The following is a 27331-nucleotide window of genomic DNA, read 5'->3' as shown; positions in this document are numbered from 1 at the left end:
CTTTGGCGTTTCTGAATCAGCACGAAGTCCAATTTATACATTGAAAGCAAGGAGAAAACAGATTTTGCCATCCAAACAGGAGTAGGTAAAATGAAAGATGAGGTCTGAAATCCTGTCCTAAATGAATAACATTGAAAAAAAAAAAATAACAAACCAAAAAAAAAACCTCTGAAAGGAAACTAAAGAGATTACCTAAATCCCATCTTGTCCCAAAACACCAGAATTATGCCATTTCTGTTTGCTTTCCAATGGTGGAGATTCCCCAGACTTTCATAGCAAACTACTGTAGTCCATAGATTAACACCAAGGTCGGCGAATAACACAGAAGTAAATCTCTTAACTTAAAATTTGCTACACATTGGTACAAACATCTCCAGGAAAGCTTGTGGGGTCCACGAATCAGTAAAAAGTTTCACCTCTTTGTTTGTTTTATTGGTTCTTTTCCACAGATAAAAAAGAACCTGTGCATTTTTTCACTTCCAAAATTTGCATCAGAAAATTTGAATCCTTACCATGAAAAATAAAATGAATTCAGAAAACATCATACAATGCACTGAAAAATAATCTCTCATTTGTGTTCCACATAATACCATAACTTAACCTAGAATATAATAAAAGGGGAAAGTAGATATTCTAATACTTAAATTGCACCCTTTTTTTAAAAGTTTGAAAAAAAAAAAAAAAAAAAAACATTAATTTAGCTTTAAGCTGAATGAATTCAATTCTTTTTCACCTTAGAGACCACAACCAGGTATTGTGTAGATGTTTCTTCTTCTATAAAAGAAACCACATAAGAATTGTAGTATTTCAGAAAGGTACTAAGTCACATATCCTTGGTATTTTAATGTTTAACTACAGGAAACTGCATGAGGTGCTACCATTATATCCTTTATATCCTTGGATAACTGTTCAATAATTAGCATTTAGATTTTTGTATCCTTCTTAGTACTGATACTGGGTCTAAGTGAAAAAAGAGACGGATCATACAAAAGAGTAGGTGTGGCTTTGGCTAACTGCAAAGGATCACATATTTCAGTTTTCTAAGGACTTCAGCTTGGGAAAACTTGTAGTTGTCAGAAAGAGAGGGAGAGGGCTAAAGCAGACTCTTTAGAAAAAAAAGAGTTTAGCCTCAGAAGCAGCAAACTCACCCATACAACTCCAGACTTTCAGAGGAAGTCGTATTAAAAAGTGACAAGATAAAATTTTTAACAAGATGTTGGGAATCACTGAGTTTTTTATAGCTCTAGTAGTGTGTCTCCTGATTTTGCAGTTCCTAAAACTGCAATGGATGCGCACCCAGCTTCCTCCAGGACCAGCTCCCCTCCCCATCATTGGAAACTTGTGGCTGCTGGACTTCAAACTTCGTCGAGAAACTCTCACTAAGGTATTTATCACTATGGTTAAAAAATCAGTCTGAATCTATTTTAACTTGACTTGTACTGTATTTTCACTTGACTTGACAGCATAGGAACAGTCTAAACTTGGAATTTTCTTTTTAACCTCAAGCTCGATTATCAGCCAATTTCAAAGAATACAAGGATCCTGCATTATTAAAAATATTTCTGAGTAATAAACACCATAATTGCTTTACTCCTTGTTATTTTCTTTCTCTTTTGGATACAGTAACACCCACGCATAACATTATCACAAGCACTATCAATAGCATGATATTCCATGGACAGTTTCATTCTCTATTTCTGTGTTGATATCTAGCCCTGTAAACCACTTCTAGCAGAAATTCCTTTGCCTGATACCAGTGTCACTGAAACATGTCCAGGTCACATGTGGTCCCATTTCCATTAGAAAACCAAACACATACTCTAAACTGACTCTTTTTTTTTTTCTTTTTATTTGTACAGCAGAAAGATTATCTGCAGTAAATGGATTATTACTAAAAAAAAGCAGGAAAATTTTGTTGCTGTTTGTTATATTCACAGCATGATTCCTTTATAAGCCAATTTAAATTGTTTTTTAAAGTAAGGAACTTGCTTCAAACTATTTTAAGGAAAAATGCAGGCATGATCTGAAGAAAGACAATAGAGAAAAATGTGAAAAAACCAACCTGGAAGCTACAGGGAAGAATGCAAAATCATTTCTTTGCTTTCTTCAGAAGTTGGAGGCAAGAAAAACCTATAATTTGGTTCATTAATAAAATAAACAGAAAAGCTCTGTATTGATTTATTCTTTGATTCTGAGCTGGCAGAGAAGACCTTTATTCCTCTTTCTGTGAAATTTTCAGAGGTTATCTTCTGAGAGATGTCCTTTGTATTTATTCCATAAAGTACAGTTAGCTTCTATTCCCAAAGCACATTACAATGGAACAGTAAATTTTTTTCTGAAACTTGCAATTCAACTCAATCTGGGCAAATGGGTTTAGTTACAATTACAGTAAACTCTTAAAATAAGTACTTAAATGTATGCATTCCCTGTTTATATTTATTAATTTACCGTTCCTAACTCTTCAGTTAACCAACATCTATGGAAGTATCTACACATTGTGGATGGGACAGACACCTATGGTTGTACTAAACGGGTACAAAGCAGTGAAAGATGGCATCATCACCCATTCCGAGGAAGTTTCCGGAAGACCTCTCACCCCATTCTACAGGGATATGATGGGTGAGAAAGGTACAAAATGTTCCAAAATACTGAAACACAAACAAGATGTAAAGAAGAAAGAAGCATTCCTACATATGCACATGTTCATGAGTTACTGCTATACAAGTACATAACAGGGCTTACAAAGTAAAAAAGTTCCATGCAGAGCTAGTATATTAAGAAAAGGAAAAAACAAAAGTTTCTCCTCTTATAAAGCATATTACTGACTTTTTTTCTTCCCAATAGATTCAAAGGAATATTTACCTAGAGAAGCTGCTTTTCACTTGTATCACTTCTAAACCAGAACACATCTATAGACAAAGCCGACCTGTCCTTACCAAAACTGACTACCACTCATCTTCCAGGGTCACATTTATGAGCAACCTGGCAGTCATAAAAACCTAATGTAGAAACCAAAAGCCAGTATCTGAAATCACGGTATCTTCTTTGTTAGTGAAATATAACGTACATCAAATTTTGCCTCCTGCATGAAAGGATTTCCCTTCCCAGCAATGAAATAAATGTTTCTGTGTTCTTCAGGTATTTTTTTGACAAGTGGGCACACTTGGAAGCAACAGAGGCGTTTTGGCATGACCATTATAAGAAGTCTGGCACTCGGCAAGAACAATTTGGAGCATCAAATTCAAGCAGAGGCCTGTCACCTTGTGGAAATCTTTGCAAACACAAAAGGTAAATTCACTAGAAAACTAACACTTACAGCTTTTTCTGAAATATAATAGATTAGGGGACTAAAAGTTTCACAATACATTTTTACAAGTAATAGATATTTTTCATATTAGTGGAACTTTCACTGGCTTCGTAATTGCATTCTTTCAAAAAAAAAAAAGTTTTGTCTGTGCAGCAGGCAACAGAAAATTATTTTTTGAAATAAGGATAGTGAAAAAATGTTTATTATTAACATAGTCTTGGGGACAGCTGGTAAAAATTCCTACGTTTAAGGAGTACAGAAAAACTCTATGCTGTTCTCCATAAAATACACAACTTGTGACCTGCTGCGAGTCATTCTAGGACAGAAGGCCTTTAGGATTTAGCAGAGGAAGAACCCCAACATAAGGAATGTATCATCCAGCTGTCCAACAAAAATTCTTTTTAAGGTTTGACTGAAATAGAAACCAAAAGAATTTTAGAATTATGTCAAAATAAGGCAATTAAATGTAAATATTCTGAACAGCCAAATCCTTCAGCCACATTGTGTTCCACACTGATGTGAAAACACAGAGAAGTTGCCCTAAGGTCTCTCTCCAACTCTCCTTGCACTGGACACAGCAAAACGGCCCATTTCTATTCTGAGAGCAACATATTCACAGACCTTTAAAACGTACAAGATGAACAAACCACTGACTCGAGCCCCTGCACAGCACAAATCTTTACCTTCCATGCAATCCTTCCTCAATTTTAGACTCAGTAGTTGTATTTACTCTTTCCCAGAAGGACTACAAGCATTAGACTGAAGTCAGAAATGCATAATCCACCATTTTGCATAGAAGTATAATTCAAAGGTTGTCTTCGTCATTTAAATGTGTACTTAATTTCATTTTTTCTGGATTTAACCCATTTTGGTTTTGCCTCTTCAGTCGGGGGGGGCGGGGAGGGAAATACATGTTGTTGAACTGTTAAGCTGTACTTGAAAACCAGAATGCGACAACTCATTTCAACATGTCTAAGAAATTAAAACTTCCAAATTGTCTTTTGGTTTGTTTTTTGATTGGGGTTGGAGGGAGGATGTTTGATTTGTTTTTTAATTGCCAAACTGAAAATATCTGCCTCCAGATTTGAAGGCGTATGTTCTAATTAATTGCTTGTGTTTCCACACAACCCAGACCATGAGTCAAAGAGAGGAAAAGAGACACATTGTTTGTCTTCTCAAAACTGATAATCACTGTATTCTATAAAAGTAAAAAGCAGACTGAAAACAAAGATTCCCTGCACTTACAATCCATACAGTTCATTTGTATTAAACTAATTCTATTAAAGTTTACTTGTGTGATATTTATCTAAAAGTAGTCTGATTTACTGTTATTTTTACCATTAAAAAAAAGTCTTTTTTCTCACTGTACATCAATATTCATGGTACCTCCTATACTCACAGGCAAACCTTTCGACCCCCACACTGCCATTGTCCAGGCTATTGCAAATATAATTTGTGCTGTTGTCTTTGGTCACCGCTTCTCCAGTGAGGATGAATCTTTCAGCAAGCTTATCAAAGCTGTTTATTTTGTGATCTACTTTCAAGCTACTATCTGGGGCAGGGTAAGATTTTCATTCTCTTGTTCTTACCCCTTAAAGTGCATTTGCACTTTGCAAGTCAAAACAAACAAAGAGATGATTCCCAAACGTTTTTATACCCTTGTTCTGTGAGCCACTGTGCAGTAATAAATTAACACATATTACATTGTATATGTCATTACTACCTTATATTCCTTCTTTATCTCAGTAAATCATGTGTCCTTAAATATAAATTCTACATCATTGCTGGTTTTCACAGATTTCCAAAATATATAATGTATTTCAAATAAGTAATCATTTGCAGAGTAGTATGTATGTAAGATTCTTAAACTTTAATATGAAAGCAACTTGTAAAATTTAATTTTCACTTAGTCTGAAGAATACAGAAGTGCAGTTAAAAAGAACTAAGCCTTTACAGTCCTATTCTTTCCAGAAGATATCTTGCTTCTCGTGTAATTCATATTACCACTAAGATCTGAGCTTCCTATAAGATAAAGGTGACAATATCATCACATGAAGAAGAATACTTTTAAGTTCTTGAAAGCCTAGCTGTTGCTTATGTTGTGCAGATTTTGGCACACTGGCATTCCATAACACTACCAGGATCTCCAACACTTCCATACAGAGATGTCTTAGGAAAAATAAAATAATACATCAGAATAAAAATCAAGGTTGATAAAATCTGCTTGTGAGCCAGATTCACTTCAATTACTCTGATTCACCCACTTTCAGAAGCTCTTGTTGCATTATTAGATATGCACCCAAAAGGTAAAATATAATCATTCTCCTGCTCTCCTGTGACCTGATATCCACTATTACACAATGTTGACATTTTGGTTAGCTGATGGGGATGAAGAAGTCTGCACTGGCCAATAGATTCCTCATCACAGGCCATAAATAAAACAAAGGCTCTGCCGGTAGCCCTAGGGGCTGAAGTCCATTCACAAAGCATAATTATACAAAGAAACAAACAAAAAAAATATTTTTCCCCTCAACGAATACACATGCCAGTTTCTCCTGGAGGAAAGTCTTCTAAGACTGAGAGGCCAAGTCAGCTTCTATACCTCTTCAATCTTCAGTTTATGTATTAAAGAAAGAAATTCTGATTATTGAATGTTTACAACTTGATCATAACAATTTTGACTGCTGCATATTACTAATAGCTCATTAACAAATATCAGACAAGTTTTCCAAGTTCACTTGGAGGGCAATGTAGAGGTTTCATAATTCCTCTTACAAATGTAGAATAATTTACAATGTAAAGGACCTCTGCATGTCAGCTAATCCAACTTCGTGCTCAAAGCAGGTCTAATTAGATCAGATTGTTTTTAAGGACTCCTCTGGCCAACTCACAAGTCTCCAAGGATGGAGATTTCACACAGACTCTGGGAAACCTGTTCCCAACATTTAATATCTTTCTGACTTGTGTCTATTGCCTCTTATCCTAATGAGGAGCCCATGTGTGGCAGTGACTTCACAGACTTATCAGGAAATCAGAACTGGGTTGTCAGTTTAGAAGAGCTCGTTTCTTCCTTTTTGTTTAAAATCACAGATGTATGATGCTTTCCCATGGCTTATGCACCACCTCCCAGGACCTCATCAGAAAGTGTTTGCATACAGTGACTTCATGCACCATTTAGTTATGAAGGAGGTCCAAGCTCATGAGAGACAGAACACAGGTGTTCCACAGGATCTCATTGACTTCTACCTAGCTCAAATAACAAAAGTAAGTATCTGTTTATTGCACTGCCTGCTCCTTGGCCTCAATGCCTACTACACATACTTGCTGTTCAAGTAACTGCTACAGAATTTTTATATGCATGCTTTATTTGTTTAGCAATCAACTTTTTTCAGTGGGCTGCTCATTGTTTTCATCAAATAATGACAATTTCTATGTGACTGATAAAATGTCTGAAATTTTTCACTTCATAATCTTCTTATGAATATACTCTACAGACTAAAGACGACCCTACTTCTACGTTTAATACAGATAATATGGTGCAGACTGTGGTTGATCTTTTGCTGGGAGGGACAGAAACAACAAGTACCACCCTTCTCTGGGCACTGCTCTATATGATACAATACCCAGAAATACAAGGTGAGCAAAGGCATTGCCAGAAAACACTGCATTCACCATTACATTTTAATGACGTTCATTGTGACGCAAGTACTAGCTCAGCCACAAGCAGCACATCAAAATCACCCTTAACAATGAATATGAATGGTGGTACATCAAGAATCAAAATCTAGAAAATGAAATAAATGTGCTTTCCCCATTAGTTCACTAAGAAGCAACACTATCACAAATTAGTAGTATTGGTAGCAGCCACTGTTTTATCACAGTAGGAGGGGATGGCAAAGACAGAATAACAAGGTAAAGACATTTCATAGTCTCTTCCTAACATTCAAAGTGGAAAAGCTTTAAAAAAGATAGCAGCTCTGGTGTGTATGTATAAACATAACTGAAATTAGACCTGTAATTTCAAATTTTAATCCTTTTTTTTTTTTTTTGGAACATAGGACTGTATTATTGTCATCACAAAGTAGGATGTGTCTTAAATAAGAAATCATCGTGTGCTTTGAGGATATGCACTTTCTTGATCAACTAAAACCAACAGAGCAACCAAACCACATGCCAATGCATTTCATAGCAACATAATTTCTGGGTTTTTTCTCTCAGTCCTAGACATACTCATACAGAAATCTGCTGGAAAAGGTGGCAGGGAGGAAGTTAAAATATTTTCATTTCTCTGCAGAAAATGTTCAGAGAGAGATAGAGACTGTTCTGGAACCCTCCCATCTCATCAGTTATGAAGACCGCAAGAAACTGCCTTATACAAATGCTGTGATTCACGAGGCTTTGCGGTACAGCAATGTTACTTCCGTTGGGGTCGTTCGACAATGTGTGAGGAATACAACTTTGCTAGGTTTTCACATTAAGAAGGTACAGAGTATACCTCCGTGTTTCTTAAAGCTTTAGGCTATTCATATTTACTATTTATATGACATTAGCTTCTGTAAATCCTAACTTTGCATAGAGAGCAGTGGTAGCATGTCACAGACACAAAACAAAGCTGAGTGCTTTGAACCAAGGCTAAGTCTTCATTAGCAGATGCAAAAGGAAGCTTGGGAAAAGGCTAACAGCACAAGTAGCAAACACAGAGAGAACTGAAGTCTTTCTTCTCAGTAGTCAAATATGGATGATGTCTGGGTATCAAAGCTGAACATGCTTTTTAAGGAATGATGAAGAAATGAGGATTAATGAACGTCAAGCCAGCTAACTTTCACACATAAGAGAGCAGCTTGGAGCAACCTACTGTCATCCTTGACAAAACAAAAACACATACACAAAAGCCCCACAAGCTTAAGATGGCAGCAAGACATGTGACAGTCACATCAGCATGATACAAATGTCCCAAACATATTAAGCACAAAATTCATGTGATGGAATTGAAAGATCCTTCTAAAAAAGAAGGTGTTATGATTTGTTAGCCAAGTACGTAAAATGATCCAAGCTCTCTCCAGCTTAGACATGAAGACACTTACAGTAGTCCCGACAGAAATTAACTTTAACAAAGGCAAACAGCTAATATTTATGACAAACAGAAGATATAAGAGTTTGTCATGCCTGGATGTGCACAGGAAAAGAATGAGCTGCATCCAAGCCCTGGGCTGCAGGCACAGGATGGCGTATTACCTACCAGACAGAAGTCAAAAAAAAAAAAAAAAAAAAAAAAAAAAAAAATAGCAATTGTACATGGAAAATATAATCTCTGTTGCTTCTTGCAGGGCACACTTGTACTGCCAAACCTGCACTCCGTTGTGTATGACTCTGAGCACTGGGCAACCCCTTGGAAGTTCAACCCAAACCATTTCCTCGATTTGGATGGCAACTTTGTGAACAAAGAGGCATTCTTACCTTTCTCAGCAGGTAATGTCCTGATGTTTGACTATTCCTGTTTACTGTGTTGTGCAGCAAGACTAACACACTATTTCTAAATTCTAACATCTTAAAAACATACTTTTATAAAAACATATTTGACACAAAGATTTAAAGACAGTAGTTGTACTGTAAGAGGCAAAAATGTAATCTTGCATTTTATTTTTTTCATACATTCAAACAGAGGATGAGTACACCTAAAAGACACCATGTTTTTTCCTTGGTATGTATGGTTCCTAGCATAAAGCTATCTGAGCTCCTTAATCCCTAATGTATTAAGTTCTCAAATCATAAAATTAATTTATTCTCACCTTACAAACAGGAAACCCAAAGACAAAAATAATTTGATTTGTCAAAGTAGACAGAGAAAATGTGTGATAAAGCAGGAAACCAAACCTCAGCCTCCCAAATCCAACAGTAATAGTCTGGCACCATGTTCTCTTGTAACTCCAGAAAACTAGCTAAATCCAGTCTTATCAGAAGAATATCAGGCAATAAAAAAAAAAATAATTCTAACTTTAAAAAAGCATATTATGATGTACAACTTACCTCATTTACAATGCAAAATGTAGTCATTCAAAGACATGGGGCAATGGGAAGAGTGAAAAGCAGTATAAAACGTAACTCAGAGAGCTCCTCTAGGCTACCAGTTTCTCCAATAAACAGATTATGAAGAAAAGCAGCACAAAGCAGGAAGCTCGCATTATTTACTGGAAAATAAAATATAAAAATTTAACAATAAAACCACTGGGAAACAGTTGAGATTTTTTTATGTTACTGTGACAGATTATACTATTATACATTTGTTGTAGATAAAAAGCAAATAGTATACTAAGTAATGTAAGAAATAAGATTAAACATAGTAAATCTAGATTTTAAAACCATTTGCCCAAATTGCCTGCAAATCCTAAAATCATACTTGCAAAACAGGTACTTAGCATCTTACCTCCTTTACTCACCAAACATCCACTAGTTTACATGATTCAAGACAACTGACTTCGACTAGCATTTCAACCCAGCATAGGAAGTTTTCTTTTTTTTAACTTGTTTTGGTTGTTTTCTGTTTATCTAATCTGAGTACTTATCTATCCTGAATATGTATATTTTATTTTTTTAGTCTGGACTATATATATATATATAAAAACACTAAAATACACTGTGAAAACAATATGCCAAAATGAGTCACTGAGTCTGTACATCACTGCACACACCTGTTTCATTCCCTTAGCTTACATACCTACCCCGGACAGTGTTAGAGATACTGGGCTACAAGGACCCAATGTAGCCACCTTGATTTCTGTGAAGAAACCCTGATTGCATCCCTCCTCTTAGCTTCAGAATTGCACCCAACAATGCTCCAGTCCTCCCTCCTCAAGAACCAAAGACAAGACACTGAAATACATGAAGCCTTTTAAAACCTGTCTTAACTGAGCAGTAGTTCATGGTTCTCAGAACAAGAAGCAAAAATGGAAATGGAGAACCTCATATATGCTCTGGGGGGGAAAACGGTAGTAGGGGCAAAAAATACCAAACCAAAAGACTGATAATTAGAGATGCACAGTTTCTCAGTTAAATACATGTTTCCCCCCACCTCCAAAAGCATTTGCTGTCCTTACAGAAGGAAATGGGAAATAACTATCATACATTAACAGAATTCATGGAACTCAGTAGAATTTTGTTTTCAGGTTTTTTTCAGAACTTAACCGTATACAACTAACTCTGTTTCCTTTCTTCTGCAGGGCACCGTGTATGTTTGGGGGAACAGATGGCACGAGTTGAATTGTTCATCTTCTTTACTAACCTCCTTCGGGCATTCACATTCCAGCTCCCTGCGGGAGTAAAGGAAATCAATCTAGAGCACATTTTAGGCGCAATACTGCAGCCACATCCATATAAACTCTGTGCTATCCCACGCTAATCTGCAACGTGCTACAATGCAGAGGGACTTCAACCAGTCAGTAATTGCAGATACTTTAAGAACACATATCACTATCTCATTTGTATTCAAATGTAGGTGGCTCAGCATAGCAAATTACTATAGAGTAGTTTTATTTAGGACTGATATATAGCTGAACTCCTTGAAATTAAAATAAATGTATTTGCCAAAGCTCATATAATCATAGGCATATCCATGTATGCAACAATATGTTACCAAACAAATGGATTTTCACACTCATGGTAGCAATGAATTAGATGTAGGATTTGAGAGCTTCCTGCATATGTGCTCAGTCAGGTATTACACTGTTAAAATGGCACAACTGTTCTGATGCTGCAACAATACCTGAATAAAAGAAAATAAAAAAATAAAAATATTTCTTCATTATGCTGTTACTCGTCTGTGTTCACAGAAACTCTTCCCTTACATCCTTTTGCAGTTACCTCACACAGTGTTCACTCCTTTTCCTTTCACACTCCCATAAAAGATTTTATACCACCTATTATGGTATAAACTTCACATATGCATAAATGATTGCACAATGGGGCCTCTTGTAATCGTAGCCCATTTAGAAAACCTTACACTTTTTTTCTTTACTTCCTCAGCATCTGATTCCTATTTCATCACAACTCTCAGATCCAGGTTCTTTCATGAGCGTTGCCTTCTTCCAGTAATTTCCTATCTGAAGGGAAAGAAACAGCCTTTCAAGAAATTAAGAAAATAACCAAAGGTGCCAACATTTGTTAAAGCAGGCATAATAGAGATTTATTAGTGTTTTCTTTTGTTGCCTCATCATTCCACAATAGATGTGGAAAGTTCTGACCACTTAAAATTCAGCTGCAAGCATCCTAGATGCTTTCAATCTTCAATGTTCAAGAGGAACAAGCATAAATGATGGTAGGACACAGTTAAAAGCAGAAGTAGAATTTTACATATTTCTCAGACATAAAATTAATGGAGACTTGATTCTCCTCTCAAATATTTCCAATTATTCCCTTACATTTGGTGAAAACCCCAGGGCTCCAACATACTGTAAAGTTTCTACTGCAGAACAAATGCAGACTTGACATCATCGTCAGTTTCTGCTTTTTAATAAAAGACATTTTAAAACTTTCAATGTTACTTCATTTTTATTGAGGAAAATATAACATTTAAAAAATCCTCCTTGAATAAGAAATACTTTCAACCATAAATTAAGAAAAATCTCTTAAACATCGTATTTCTTACAGGGGGCAGCAGGGAGGGGAAGATCTTGCATAAAACACATTTTTACAGATTTACAAAAGCAGTCTGATGTGACAGTCCATAAATAAAAGTTTTCAAGTCTTATCTTTTTCCTTTGTGGTGTTCATTAAAGGAAAACTTGCCGGTGAAATCTTCCTTTTCAACCCACCATTTGCATGGTTCGATAAAGTGCTCAGCAGCGTGACTGGCAGTGTAGGGTACAAGCTTGGACTTTCTCTACTCCAGTGTATTTTGATGGTTCTTGAGGTATGTCCTACCTGAAAAAGACTCCAGTTTCTTTCCTCTATGTTCACCCCTTTGGCCTCTTGAAGTTACTCTGTAAGCTTGATTTCCGCCACCCCTCCCCCCCCCCCCAAATATTATTTCATTATGCACATATGTTTCCTGGTTTTCTTCCAAAACTTGTAGCTTGGATTAAAACATGCACATATTCTTCACTTGTGTTTTTGAAAAACTGAGGTACATTATGATTTGCTGTACAATGCTGGTTCTAAAAAACATGGGAGGAACAAATATTCAGACTGTACATGATTAAGGAGGTATTTCTACAAAGAAGTTGCCTCACACCTGACAGTTGGTACCAGTGAAAACAGCTGGGCTAAGAGTCTCTTCCTGCTATTCCATTGAAAACTGAAAACAGCAAGAGGTGAGGAATTCCTGTGCCTTCTGGTGTTTCTCAAAATAACAGTGTGCGAATTCCAGATTACCTTTTCATCACAGTTGTAAATGAAATCTGTAAGAAAATGAACAATGCAGGAGGGGGAGGGGGAAGCAAGCTATTTCATGAGTTAGCCTTTTTTGTCAAGAAAGAGAAGACATTAATAAAGAATTAAAGTAGATCAGAGAAAATATTTAAAAGTTAAAGACACAATGCAAGTTTTTCCTGTGAAATATCTAAAAAAATTAAAACTCATAATTCCTATCTTCTTTAGAAAAGCCAACGCTGCTGAAGATTAGATTCAGGCATTAATTTCTGCCACTGATAAGCAACCTGTGACTACCATTTCCAAATTCCTCAAGTTTTCAAGTTGTGAAGACTCTAAATGGCTTGTTCCCTTGATGTCAGGGTGAACTCCTTGCCCAAGTCCAACCATTTTCATGGACTAATATAAGAAATGTATCTTTGAATATATTCCTTCTGTAAAAATGGTCTTGCAACGTTTTGTTTCCAAAACAGCAGCAATAAACAACTTCATTACATACTTCAGCTTCTAAATATTAAAATGACAAGCACTGCGAGGAAAGTACATACAGGTCTTTGCTCATTTTTGTGAAGCACCCAAAATCCATACCGTTTGTCAGGGTTTAATTTACAAAATGTAATCATTGGTTAACATGACCTACACTAAGAAAATTAGTAAACCAGTTCTAATCTTGGGTGAAGAGGTTTTTCCTAAGAGTTCCCCTTTTCAAAAGGAAAGGGCCAAGTATCTAGATGGTCTTGTTCTCACGTAATAAGCAGAGTATTACCAAGGGCTTGCTCTGATCCACCAAACAAATCAAATATCTTTAAACAATTGTTGAAATAATAAAATTCTCCTCTGCACCCAGTTGAAACACCTTAAGTATTAGGTACTCAGCATTCACATCCAACCCTTCAATATTACATGTATATCTAATCAAGCAAAATGCAATACCAAAATATTAAATAGGTGGCATTAACTTGATCCAAACAGCTTGCATGCAAAGAAGGATTCTAATGAGAGGATATTGTATGGGCTGGCTGTAAAGAAGCAAATAAAATACTAAACTCCATTGTGGTGAAAGCCAATGTCTGGATTTCCCGTTTGCTTTTCTTCTCTTTTTGCTGTATTTTCTCAAGTCTTTATAACATTATAACATCATTAGAATTTCTAGATCACAATACATAGAATCCCAAATTAACATCAAAGCAAATCAGATGGAGGAAGGATACAATATATGATTAAGGCTAGCAGGTCTGTGGTGACATGAAAAATGAATACATCAAAATATATCCAAATGCATCAAGAGTGTTTACACTCTTGAAAGCAAAAGTCAAGTATGACTACTCTACCACTACTCAGCACTAATAGTCCAATTTCTCACAGAGGTTACAGCAGAGGTAGGTACTGGGGAATGACTTCAGGGATAAATAATGACTTTATAAAATAGTTATATAGAAGCTTCCAATAGCTGAATGGTGTGAAAAGACAAACTTTATTAGCTGCTAACAAATGCTACTTTTCTGGCTGAAAAACAAAACCCGAATATTAACTGCTTTACTGATTATCCGTTTGCAGCAAGTAAATAAGAACATTCAAAGTCCAGTCCACTAGTACTTGACTCTCAATATTACTTAATACATAAACCTCAAGGATGCCTCAGCAACACCTTTAGAACAATTGAAGTTAAAAATGTATCGCTTACCTCTTGCAATACTTGTCCAAGTGTCTCACGGCTGTGAATGCGCTTCCTGTTGGAAACCAAAAACACACTTATTTCTGCACAAAGCGTTGGGGGATCTTGTAAACATCAATCTTTACCCCACTTCAAAAAGAGAAGACTGTTATGCTAGGCTTTGCTCCACATCCTTTCCCTCATGGAATCTTACTGCAATCTTATTAAATCTACCACCTCTGTTTCAGACCTGTTGTTATTCACATTGGTCGGAACTACCTGGAATAAGGCCTGCTACTCCTTGCATCTTCTCTAAAACAACCCTGTTTATTAAAAAGCCTAGTAAAATTTCAGCATAAATCCTAACATCCAGATATAGCTGATAATTAGCTGCTTTAGTGCCATTTTCTCCAGCAGTAGACATCTGTTATTCAGCAACCGATGCAAGATTAACAAATGCTTCTCTTTTTAGTCATTTTTCCAATGATCAAAGTGGTAAACAGTGCTTGAAACACAACAGCAATAAAGACTTAAAAAAATATATATATTTTCTATCAAAGAATATGTTACTACACTTACTGTTTCCAAACATCCTGTAATACACACATTAAAAATACTAGAAATGCAAATAGAAGGCAACAGATTTTTACCTGTCTATTTTGGTTGCTATCACCACTGTAAAATTGCCTTCTGTATCAGGCAAGTAGGTAGAAGGTATAATTACATAGCTTCCTGCAGGAAGTCTGCAAAGCTGGCTTACTTCCTGTGAATAGCAATGAGGTACACAGCTAACCAGTGGCTCCAAGTGTAGAAAAGAGGAAGTATGTGGTTTCCAGCTGCTGTGAGGTACCTGCAAAAAAGAATGAAAACATGCCTATCTTGCCATCTATCTAACAGGCCTCACACTGTTAAATTCCTAGTATGCCATAGTATGGTACGTTCCTTATCTACTCCGCTCCCAATATTCACTCTTCTGTAAGAGCTATAGAAAAGAGGGATGGGAAGGCAGTCAGATAACCCAGATGTCAATATTGGGTACATATAAATCATTCCTAGTATGTTTGTAGACTATTTATACAACCCACTACCCACATAGCTCAAAAGCTTTTTCTGCGTTTAACCTCACTCTCCCTTGCTGCAGCCTAATGCACTTGGTTTTCACCTCATGGATATGATGAGCAGACTGTCCCTTCTCTTTCTAGTGGCCTTTCCTGTCCTAAAAATTCATAGTAGACTTCTCCTCAGTCTCCTACAGGCACGGAAAACGGCAGTCATTCTTCACGTATTGTATATTTGAAGCTATATGATCATTCCCAGTGCTCAACTCCAGACTCTCCACTTAAGCAACACCTTTTTTTGAGCACATTTTCAAAAAATAAAGCTAGCTTTCCCTGCAATATAGCTACCTAACCAGAAGCTTCCCATCCTACATTTATGCAGTTGATTACTGGCACATACATGTAGAACCTGTCCACATCAAATCATAGCTTGTTTTCGTTCAGATCATCCATTCAACATATCACAGTTCTTTTGAATTCTAATCTTGTTTGCAGATCCCACATCAACTTGCCAATGGACAAATAAATAGTTATTAGAGATGAAGAAAGTAAGACTTAATGATGAATTACCAGAAAGTCTGTTCCTCAATCACTAAGACACAGAAATCTTTGCAAATCCTCAATAGAGTTCATAATTTCTAAAACTAATTTAGAACATTGGAATGATTCAGTGGAGCCAATTATCTGGTTACTACACTATGTAACTATGTAACTCCATATCCTTCATGGGCAATACTTCATAGGATCAGCCTGTGTTTCTCAAAGAAGTGGCAGGTCCCCTGAAAAGTGCAGTGAACTGCCTGATAAATAGTGTGGAGGCTTACCTCCACACTTGGCAAATGAGCAATTGAACTGACCAGAAGTCTTACCTGGAAAATATGGAAACCTATTGGACGACACTTGCTATCTTGGCAGTGCTGACGGAGGGTAACTTTCACACTGCTTTTTCCTGGTCCTGCAGGAATTGAGAGCGGAAAGCAGGGATTGGTATGGAAGGAGGGGAAGTTCCTGCTACCTCCGGCACTTTGCCCATTTTTCCAGCATCCATGCAGCTGCACTGTCTCCCATTCGCCTGCTGGGAGCTCTTCACAGAGAGTACCATCTGTGGGTGGTGGCTTTAGCTCACTACCAAACATGAGAGAAAAGAAACTAAGATGTATAAAACCTGCATGGTTTCACAAAATCTAGAACACCAGTTCACAAAAATTAATTAGTATTACATAAACTTAGAGGGATACAATTCCTCCAAACTTTTAGCAGGCAGAAAAAGAGAACTGCACAACTCTAAATTCTTAGATAATCCACAGAACTCCACAAGAACAACATAGTGAATACAAACCATGCACTAAAACAAGGTAAGGTTTTTGTACATTCATGAAGTAATGTAGCTTACATATTTTAACTCAATACCCCTGTGCTATTTTGTCCTATTTGAAAGTGACACAACTGACGGTGTCTTCTGGAGTACATATGAGCAGCTCAGTAAGTCCAGAGATTACACTGCATTCTTTTTTATACTGTCTTTAATCAAAGGAAACTACCATTTTACCTGACTTGATAGCTGTATTGTTAACCCTTTTTCAATCTAGCCCAGCACTGCTTTGCTGCTTTGCACAGCCATTATGAACAAATTAGTATCATTACCAGTTGTGCAACATTTGAAACCATGTTTCAGAATAACTTGAAACATATTATCTGTTCTTGTTTCCAATTTTCAAGTTGAGAACATGTAACAGATGTTACAATAGTCTGTCCATTCTAGACACACATCCAGGAAGTATTACACATAACAGCGATACTAGGAATTTTATGCCATCGCTGAAAGAGCAATATGTTCTACAGATTTCATATGTCCAGAAACTAAACATATTGCCAGTAAGTCGTACACAACTTGCACCCATACAGCAAAATTAGCCTCAGTTTTGCAGACCTTTATTTGGTCTAGAACTTGATGCCACCTTGCTTCCAAATTCCAGAGTAAATGATTAATGCATGTTCTGGCTTTGCAGTGTAATTTGCCATCTTCTTTCCAAGGAGATGCAGAATATTACAAAATCTGAACAGTTTTTAAACATGTCGCTAACAGTACACTTTGCCTCTGCGTGTAGCTTACCAGGCACAAACTGTTAGACAACCTTGGATTTTTTTCAAGTTTATTGGAAGAAGGTACAACTTTGCTGACTCCACACAATTAATCATTGTGTCTTCTTAAGTATTTATTTCCAGGCTACGGTCACCAACACAGAATTACTCACAAATAATTAACTTTAAAGCACTGAGAGCTATGTAGTCTGCTACAGTTAAAAAAAAAAAAAGTTACCAGAAGCTACAGGACTGTCATTGCTGATATTTTGTGTTGGATAAGCAAGCAGTGTTAAACAGAATGAAAAGATTTTTCCAAGTCTTCTATAAAAGTCTATTTGGTGTCACAATTTATGAAGAAAGATCAGCTAGAACACAATATACAGTGATCCTTCCAAGAATTTTATCACAATGCTGGTAATCTTCTTGAGGTTTTTACAATTAAGTTCAGCTGCAGTGTCAGCATTGAATGCTTTAATTAAAAAAACAGTTCTTCATTCAGCTAAAGAAGACAGCATAAACCTCAGTGCTGCTTTCCACACCCATCCTGAAAAGATAAGCTGTGGGCATTATCTCATTCAAGTCCACTGCTGACACTCCATTTGCTCTTGAAGCTGCACTGCTCACCAATAACAATGTCATATGTCAGGCAATCTGTTCGTGTTTCCTGGCATACATGATGTACCGCTCTCCTTTTCTGTCACTGATTGCAATAACAACAGCTGCTTTAACTTCCATGGTACATCTTCATTTTTTCCATACATTAAGAAAGAACTTCCACATATTGAGAAACACAACTTACAGAAACTTCTTCAGTTCTTTACAAAATACACACTTTCTCAAAACACAAGGTTGCAGTTCAGAGTCAGGCTGCTACTCATCTGACTGCTTCTCACTGATATTTTAACAAGAGGTTCTAGCACTTCATGTAAAACCCAAGGAGATAGAACACTACTTACATGAATTCAAAGACAAAACACTGTGACTTGGTACTGTGCACAACCCTTCAACGTATTTTGAACATTTACACTTAATGCTATGCTTCATATATTTATGCCAATGACTATAAGAAGTTTTCTGTTTTAAACCTACCTGAGAGAGATCCTTCCTGTTGAAAATACACGAAGCAAGAAATTCCCTACTGCATCTTTCAGAAAAGTGCTGGGAACAACAAGATAAAATCCAGGAGAAAGGTCACAGCATACGTGCACTTCTCTGTCATAGGAATGGCAGACGGTACCTACAACTGGGGGAGTAGAGAGGGTCTTTGGAAGGTTAAATCGTTTCTTCTCCACCTAGAATAGATGCATAATGATGTGTGGTGGTTTAGGAAAAATTAGGAGGTTTTTAATAAAACTAAAGATGATCAAGTATTGTTTAAAACATTTTAAAACATGCATACATTTACAAAAGGAAACAAGTAAGGACGAGGAGATCAGCAGATAAGCTGAACATCAAAGAGCAGTAGGAAGAGTTACTATTCAGGAGGGGTAAATTTAGGAAGTGTCATCACGTAATCAGCCTGAAATGTCAGGGTCGGTTTGTACACTAGTGTGGAACAGTCCAAAAAGTTCTGCTACTTGGCACTTAGTGATAAGAAGAAAGTACTAGTCCATAAATAGTTTTTACAGACAGTAACTGCATTGAGAGATCATTCTAATGTAAATCAGAGATGTAAAATGTGTGAACAGCTAAATCATATCACTGCTACAGGAAATGAATTATTTTACTCAGATGTTTCAGTAATGCTTTAAACCTTCTATTTGAAAAAAGAAAAATGTTGCTCCCGTATTACCTTCCAGACATGCAATCCCACAGCCTGGTAATTCTTCCCCTGTATGCCTTCAGTCAAAGACAGATTTTCCTCTGCTAAGTGAATCAGATTTTTAACTCTTCCAGCCCAGTCAGCACAGTATTTCCTATGTTTCTGCAGCAGAGCAATGCACACCTCACTCTTTTCACATACTCTCAGCCAGAACTTAGGGTTGGTAGGGAAGGTGCTGTTGTTACGGCAGCCACCGGCAGACTGGCCTCTCACCCAGGATCCAAAAAGATTCTGTGAGTGATACAGCACTTTTCCTAACAAAATAAGAAACACATGGTGCAGATTTCAGACCAGAGGCTACTTAATTTTATACAACAGATATATAGCAGAGGTTCCCAAGCTCAAGAAAACATGCTGTTGTAGGCCTGACAGTTTCTCCAAGCAGATATTTATAATGGAGATATTGAGAGGCATGAGAATTAAATGTCACAGCTGGTGCTAGCAGATTGCTGACATATTTACAAGAAACTGATTCTAGAAATCTGAAGTTTATCTCCCATTAGAAAAAACAAATAAATCACAAGGCTCTCCAGAACAGCCTTCTAGACTGAGAATGCTAATCTCTCGCAAAACTAGCAAGTAACCAGATTTCAGAGAAATATCTAAAAATCTTCAAATTCCTCTTTTCCCTCTATTCTTCCCAGTAGGAAAGAAAAAGCCTATGGGTCTAAACAAACGGAAAAGACTGAGAAATTATGGTTTAGTTGCATCCATTTGCAATTCAAATCAGTCTTTCCCATTGACATAACATTATTTGCACAAGAAAGATGTTTTCTCATACCATACCTGTATAGAGGCTCTGAAGTTGTCCTTCCTCATTGACTGGAAAGCCCATGGTAATCTCATCAAATTCCCTGAAAAATTCCTCTTCATCAACCCAGAATTCTCCCTCTTGGATCTGTGAGAGCAGTTTTGAGGCAACGGCTGGATCGAGCTGGCTCCATCCTTGGCCACTACACATAAGACAAAAGTTAACATCTAGTTCTTTGCCCAATAAAGTTCCATAACAATGTCCTATATCAACTATCCTATGATGCAGGACAATAAGAATAGGTTTCTTCATTTCCCTGTCAAATGCTTGCACTGAATATTTCTGTATACACATTGCTAGTCAGCAAGAGGAATAATAGAAAGTATGAATCACAATGTATCAAAGAAAAGTTAGAAAGAACCTTATGCCAGATTGGCTACAAAGCATACTTCTAGGTGAAATAGCTACTTTGTTTACAACAGACAGTACAGTCCAAAGTGTGAGAGCAAAATCAAGATTTTAACAGTTGTTCAAAATAGTGACAAAAAAGTAAAGCAAGCTGCACAGGGACTGTTCTGAAAAAATGTTAATGCTGTACAGTGAACATCAAAAAAAACCACCAGCTGTGAAGCAGCTGGTTATCTCCACGAATCTGCTGGCTAAGTCATGATAAACCAAGAATTTAAGCATTCAATTTTTTAGGGCCCATGAAAAGTACTTTCAACATTTTTGACTGTTGCACTAACAACACAGAACAGTTCTGCGCTTGAACAAAACAGGGCTTTAAAGCCGCCCAATGAAATGCTATCCTATGCAACTACATGGCAGCTTACTGTTTGGCAAAGAAACTGCAAGAGACCAAGCGTATAAACAAAACTCTGCCAAAAACAAAATACACTAACTTAGGCCTCAAGTAATGTTACCATATTTTAATGCTGAAAGCCTGCTCCTTGGGTCAAGAATTGCATGTTCTTTTGCACAATCAAAGGATGTTAACACTTTTCAAAATAAGTTAGTAGGGTCTGCCCTTTCATTCTTGTTACTTTGCTGTGAGAACCGCTAAACATATTTCTGCATTTCTACCTTTTATCTACTCTTCTTTGTATCTACTCAATTCTAGCTTCACCCACCCATGCTAATGTACAGAAATGAGAGCACACAAGAAAAAAAAAACCCATATGCATCCTTTCTTCTGCTATATTTTGTTTTATACATACTCTTTTGCTTGTCTTCTGCAACTGAGACGATCAAATGCAAAGAGCTGAATAAAACTGAGTGGCTACTTTTAAGTCACAATCATGAGCAAAGACACTTAGATCAATTACAGAACAACCAAAAAGCACCACAAAACTCAGAGACAAAAAATAAACTGACGTCTTACGTTTATCAAAACATCATTTTTTTTCAGACGTAAACAACAACAACAATTTGTTATTAAGAAATCTAGATTACCAGAACTGATCAAAATGCCCAGCCTTGCAAGCAACGGGCTGCCTATTAGCAGTATTTGCCTACACAATACACAGGCATGCTTCATGCTTCACTACTTTCATAAATGATTTTCCAAATGAAAATAAACCTACTCACCCCTCACACCAGGGACCTCTCCAGCACCGCCTCCCCCAAGGGTTTCGTATTCGAAGTAGGAAGATTTCCTTGCCTGACACTTCAGACAGATTCAACGTGTCTATCACAATAAAGGCATGAAATTCTCCTAGTTCGCTTGCACCTGAATAGCAAAAACAAAACAAAAAAACCCCACGCATTTGAAAGCAAACAAATTTTACATATATTTTACATCGAATACATATATTTTACATCCATATTTTACAACGAATGACATTAAACTATCCTGTGAAAGAAGGCAATTTGGAGACAAAAGAAAGCTGGTTTTAAATCAGTATAAATAAAACGCACAAAAATCCCCGGAGTTCACTGTAGTTGTGACTATGTAGAAATAAATTAAAATTTTAAAGAGCATTAACTCACTACTTGATCTCAAACATCTACAAATTCCTGGTGCCAAAATTCATTGGGATTTCTGAAGTTGGTTTTTAAGTGCCTTTTCATAGAGGGTGGGAAGTATGTGTTCATGTTTGAGAAGGGACCATATTAGCATCTAATATAAAAAGCACTCCTAGAAAGCACCCTCTACCCTGAACTCAGTAACATTCTCAAATGTTTATTTATCCAAGGTTATATAAAACTGCACCATGAAATTCTCATGGTACTAAAATCAGCACCACGCACTTGCTGGCTGCCTTGTGCTCTGAAGCCTCAATAGAGACATTCACTTTAAACATGTCTAAAACTTTACTATTACCTTTTCTGGAATCGAGGACTGAGCAGCTTATTACACACTGTTCCTTCAGATTCATCAATCTTCTAAACACTGCTTTCTCTAAAACCATGCCAGACTTCTTTTTCTCCATGTTTCTTCCAGGGCTTTTTAGGGTCCATCTTTCAGCAATTCCTCCAGTCAGATCAACCAACGCATCTGCCACCTGTCCTGCCCACAGCTGTTCATAAGATCCATGCACTCTAAAAAAAAATTTAAAAAATATTCTACCAACAGAACTAAAGAAACATGGTTCTTACATACATACAACCCTACTCTATATCATAATCATGACTGTACCCTACCTCATATCCCCAAGCAGACAAGAGAAAGCACGTACTATTTTATTCATACATCATCTAAAGAATGTGAAAGCCATCAGAAATCCCACTGTTTGATAGGAAGTTTATTACAATTCATTCCATCCTACACAGAAACTGCTCTAATTTAGTAGTAGTAGTCACTTGTACCTTATTAACAGTGTTCTACATCATCTGGCGTGATACGCTAACTGCATTCCACATAAATAACATTACTTTCTCTTCAATTATTCTTCTTTCACTCTGCACAAACCACAGTAGTATTTCCTTCAACTTAATCAAGAGACTACCCTACCTGATGTAACAGAAGCAAAAGACAGCAAAAGAAATCACAACCATAATAAAATGATAAGACAAGATAGAATGGTAAGATCTCTACAGAAATCAAAGAATATTACCTTTCAAACCTACAGAGAAGCTTTAACTCGCCATTGCTGCTTCACAACTTCTCAATGAATCTACAGTTGAATTACTTCATACCTAAAGTCTTTTTCTGCCCTCTGCTGGCAACCACTATCTTTTGTCCAAGTTCTTTTGGACATTGATGTTGATCTTACCAGCGCACTTGGTCTCCAAATTGTTTTGTCCATCTGGACAGCATTTTTATAGATGCCATAAAACATGAAATAGCTGCATTTTCAAACATATTAATAAGATAGTCGTTTCTTCTCAAAATAATAAACTATCAAATTAAGCATGAGAGCAGTGAAACACAACCAGAGCCTCAACTAGCATAAACTTATGCAATGCTGCTGCTTCCCATGAATACATTTGCACACTTTCTGCTTTCCATTAAGCCCTCAACTGCCATCAACTGCTGCACTAGCAAAATACTCCTCTTTAATAAATTATATGACCAATGGATAGCGACTTAACTAACATCGTTTGAATCCTGATAATTCATTGCAGCTCTTTTCATCATAATTCTCTCCCTAACACTATCTATCTTACCTCATATGCAACTAGAAACACACCTTACAGATCTACAGTTTAAAGAGCAACTTCTGCACAACCCAGTATGGGAAAGCTAGTAGTAATTGTATTTTATATTGAATAATAAAGAGATCTATGCCCAAAGCAGTCAGATAAAATAAGCAGAAGGTATTGTATTGTACCTCCCTTTACTTCCCTCAATATCAGTGTTCACATACTTTGCATAAGCTTTTTCCAATAGTGGAAGCCAAAACAAATCCTCGGTCTGACACTGGGAAAAGCAGAGTTTACCACCAAGGCAAGGCAAACGGTCATCAATAGTCACTTCCACCCAGTGTCCAAACTGCCAGACTCGACAAGTGAAGCAGCCTTGATACGACTCATCTGTCCAGCTGGGCTGACCTGGAGGGATTACCTAGATGGGAAAACCCAAAATCAAGACAAATAATTGTGTTCCGGGTTGTTTTTAGGTGGTGAAGGTTTTTTTGTTTGTTTGGGGGTTTGCTTTTTGTTCTTGTTTTTCTTGGGGTTTTTTTTGTTTGTTTGTTGTTTTTTTAAAACAAAGCCAGTTTAAATGGTTGAATATCAACCATTTGTAAATAATCACAGGAAAAATATCACAGCAAAAGCAGTAAAACTGAGCATGATGAAAGTGATACTCATGGAGGCTTGAGATTCAAGAACAATACACAAATATGAATTAGGTGAAAAAAAACCTTATAAAACATGAAATACAAATCTTCTCTATACCTTGTTCAGTAGGTATTTACTCTTCTGCAAAGCTACACAGGCACACAGGAACCAACAGTCTCCCAAAATCCCTTGTTTCACTTGCACATCCTGTAGATTGCTTGAAAATAACCGAGGAGTAGAACAAATGTCCTAAAATCAGAAGATGGGGAATGAAAGTCAAATCCCGCATGACGTTTTAAGGAAGTCTGTGCTTCAGGGAATGGGAAGGCTCCAGAGACATCTCACAAAATAAGGGAATTGTCTTTTCAGGCACAGCCTAAGCAAGCAGTAACAAATTACTGCCTTGTGGCTATTTTACTGGTACTTTGTGTGAGGTAAATCTAGTTCCCACCTGAATTTTAGTACACAAATGTCACCACCATGTGCAGGCCTTAGCAGAGGCAACAATAAGTGAAAGACAAGATAATTCATCGGTTCCTTAATGGACATATGAACAAGTGTGATAGAACTGATGCCATTCACATTGAACTGCACATCCCAAGTTACAAAAATCTCCAAATTAGCATAAGAGAAAAATCTTTCCTAGGGCAAATAGATTACTTGATAGCAAGAGGTTAATTTCAAATGCAAAGTTCTGAACACTTAATTGGATCTGAAAGTGAGTTCTCTCATGTGCTAAGAGTGAGAGAACTGCAGGAGATGGGAATTAACTGATCAGCCCTCAGGACTAATCAAGGCGCAAGGTACAAAAGCAGAAAGTTGCACAATGGGCTCCACAAAGTAGTTTGTTTGCCATTTCTATCTGACAGCTCTACCACAGTTCTACTGCCATCCCCACATGGAGGTGGGGAAAACAATACCACTAAAATCAATATACGTCTCTTCTCCATTACATTTTTATAGCCTCTTTGTTTTCCCTCCTCACAAATGAGGTATCATAAATACTTCACTTTAAACGAATGTACTGCGGAAATGCATTCTAAACTTTTTAGCTCTCACATGGCTTGCTCTGAAACCCAGCTGCAAGTTTAAAAGCAATACAGTCATATGACACTATAACCTTAAAAAAGTTTTCCTTCACGTTATTAAAGAAATCAACAATCACAAAAAAACCCCCAATATCTTTCTGAAAACTCTAAAATCCAGTTACTTGTTTTCAAGATTTATGCAATATATTGAAAAATTTGGGAATGACATTAACCCTGTTTTTTAACTTGGTATGCACATTATTTGCATGAAACATAAAATTTCTGAATTTCTACTAGTGCCATGAAATTCACTTCAACAGGATTTAAATCAAACCTACGAACAAGCACCCAGACTTAAAAACTATGACTCCTGTATCATTGACACTGGCATACATCAGTTTTATCACTTCTATATTTCTAAACAATTAAAATACCCAGAAACAGTCATTCAGTGCTAACTAGCATTTACTATCTTACAGTCCAGTTCTGCTAAAATCACAGTCTTTTATACCTTAAAACTCACCTTAGGTCTCAACCAAGATATCTCGCCTCTGAACTGTGCAAGCGGGGTAGAATAATCAAAAAATATAGAGGTATCACTGGCTGGAAACGTGGGGTCTGTGTAAAGGTCTCTTTTCACAATTAATTGCTTTTTCTCTCCCAGCATTTTCAACACACTCCTAGATAGCTTTGCCGGCTATTTCCAAGACTATATTGCCAAGCACCAACCTACAACACAAGTGAGCGTTACTCGGGAATCGTAACTGAGAAACAAAAAGCAAGGCAGATTTATTTAGGAACAAAAAGCCTCTCACTCTTTCCACGGAGCACCCTGCACCACGCCATTGCTGGCCTCTTTCAGCACCTGATACCAGCCTAGAGGTCCCCCGGTCTGCTGGAAAAGAGAAAGGGGGAGTCTCAGAGGTGACCTACACCAGGAGGAGCCTCCTCCCCGTAAACCCTCCCCACAAGGCCCCCCTCCACCAACACCCCTTCCCTCACAACCAGCCCCAACAAGCGGCTCTCCACAAACACCTCCTCCTCCTCCCCTTGAGACACACACACACACCCCCACCCACCCCCGACACCCTTCGCCGCGACGAGCCTCAACCAGGCCACCGCTGCACACACACCCCCCTCCTCCAGCGCAGCCACCTCCTCACCGCGGGGCACGCCCCGCCGCCATGCCCGGGCGGCCGTTACCGCGGCAACGCCGGACACTCTCTCACCGCCCCTCAGCCTCTTGACCAGCCCGGAGGTAACGGATTGAGCCGCTCACCAATGAGAAGGTGGCAGGCGGGCACGTGGTGCACGCACCACCAATCCGGCGCGGCCTGTGAAGCAGGGAAGGGCAGGTCCCAGCGTGCCCCGCGGCCGCCCCAGGGGGATGGTGGGGGGCTCCGGGCAGTGCGGGCCGGGGAGCCTGGGCGGTGTTGTGTGCTCGGGAATACCTGGAAGAGACTGGAAATTCTCCTCGTCAGAGCTGGAGGAGGAAAGCTTAACGGTCACCTAGCTGAACAGTCCTTAGGAGGGGGAGGAAAACGAAACCAAGGTTGTGACAGAAACTGCCTGAGAAATTGTGGACCCTCACAAAGTGATTTCCCGACATAATAGCGAAGATCACATTTTCATTTAGTTTGTCACTACCTGGATGAGGACTGAAGCACCTCTCCTGTGGGGACAGTAGGGGTTGTTCAGCGTAGAGAAGGCTCCAGGGAGACCTTAGAGCAGCTTCCAGTGCCTAAAGGGGGCCTGCAAGAAAGACGTAGAGGGGCTTTTTACAAGGGCGTGTAGGAATAGGACAAGAGGGAATGGCTTTAAACTGAAAGAGGGTAGATTTAGATTAGATATTGGAAAGAAGTTCTTCCAGTGAGGGTGGTGAGACATGGGAACAGGTTGCTCAGAGAAGCTGTGGCTGCCCCATCCCTGGCAGTGTTCAAGGCCAGGCTGGACGGGACTTTGGGCAACCTGGTCTAGTGGAAGGTGTCCCTGCCCATGGCAAGGGGGTTGGAACTGGCTGATCCTTAAGGTCCCTTCCA

At 37.8% G+C, this 27331-nt stretch overlaps 2 protein-coding genes across 9 annotated transcripts; one reads left to right on the top strand and one right to left on the bottom strand.

The window, feature by feature from the left end:
* Positions 1–1213: 1213 nt before the first annotated feature.
* On the top strand, positions 1214–11099 carry LOC115612326 (cytochrome P450 2J5-like). Its single transcript, XM_030496500.1, has 9 exons — positions 1214–1384; positions 2466–2628; positions 3139–3288; positions 4709–4869; positions 6398–6571; positions 6802–6943; positions 7602–7789; positions 8635–8776; positions 10525–11099. Exons 1-9 carry the CDS (start codon positions 1214–1216, stop codon positions 10701–10703), a joined length of 1470 nt encoding a protein of 489 aa, XP_030352360.1. The 3' UTR covers positions 10704–11099.
* A 361-nt stretch (positions 11100–11460) lies between these two features.
* On the bottom strand, positions 11461–26630 carry CAPN10 (calpain 10). 8 transcript variants are annotated; one of them, XR_003992951.1, is made up of 15 exons: positions 26456–26555; positions 26108–26187; positions 25816–26021; positions 24382–24513; positions 23850–24046; positions 22364–22581; positions 21628–21769; positions 20076–20242; positions 19260–19543; positions 18557–18759; positions 16252–16507; positions 14975–15174; positions 14355–14400; positions 12534–12699; positions 11461–12223 (listed from the first exon to the last, which is right to left on the bottom strand). XR_003992951.1 is itself a non-coding variant. In XM_030496499.1 (15 exons), the coding sequence occupies exons 3-15, from the start codon at positions 25957–25959 to the stop codon at positions 12220–12222; spliced, it is 2019 nt and encodes a 672-aa protein (XP_030352359.1). In that variant the 5' UTR covers positions 25960–26021; positions 26108–26187; positions 26456–26555; the 3' UTR covers positions 11461–12219. The 8 variants fall into 8 exon arrangements, 6 of the variants coding, with proteins under 6 accessions (XP_030352359.1, XP_030352358.1, XP_030352356.1 ...); XM_030496499.1 differs by having other exon boundaries at positions 12674–12699; XR_003992950.1 differs by having other exon boundaries at positions 12534–14400.
* Positions 26631–27331: the final 701 nt, after the last annotated feature.

The sequence above is a fragment of the Strigops habroptila genome, chromosome 8 (genome assembly GCF_004027225.2).
Source record: "Strigops habroptila isolate Jane chromosome 8, bStrHab1.2.pri, whole genome shotgun sequence".
NCBI lineage: Eukaryota > Metazoa > Chordata > Aves > Psittaciformes > Psittacidae > Strigops > Strigops habroptila.
The sequence above is the reverse complement of the archived record's forward strand: the minus strand, read 5'-3'. Positions and strand labels throughout refer to the sequence as shown.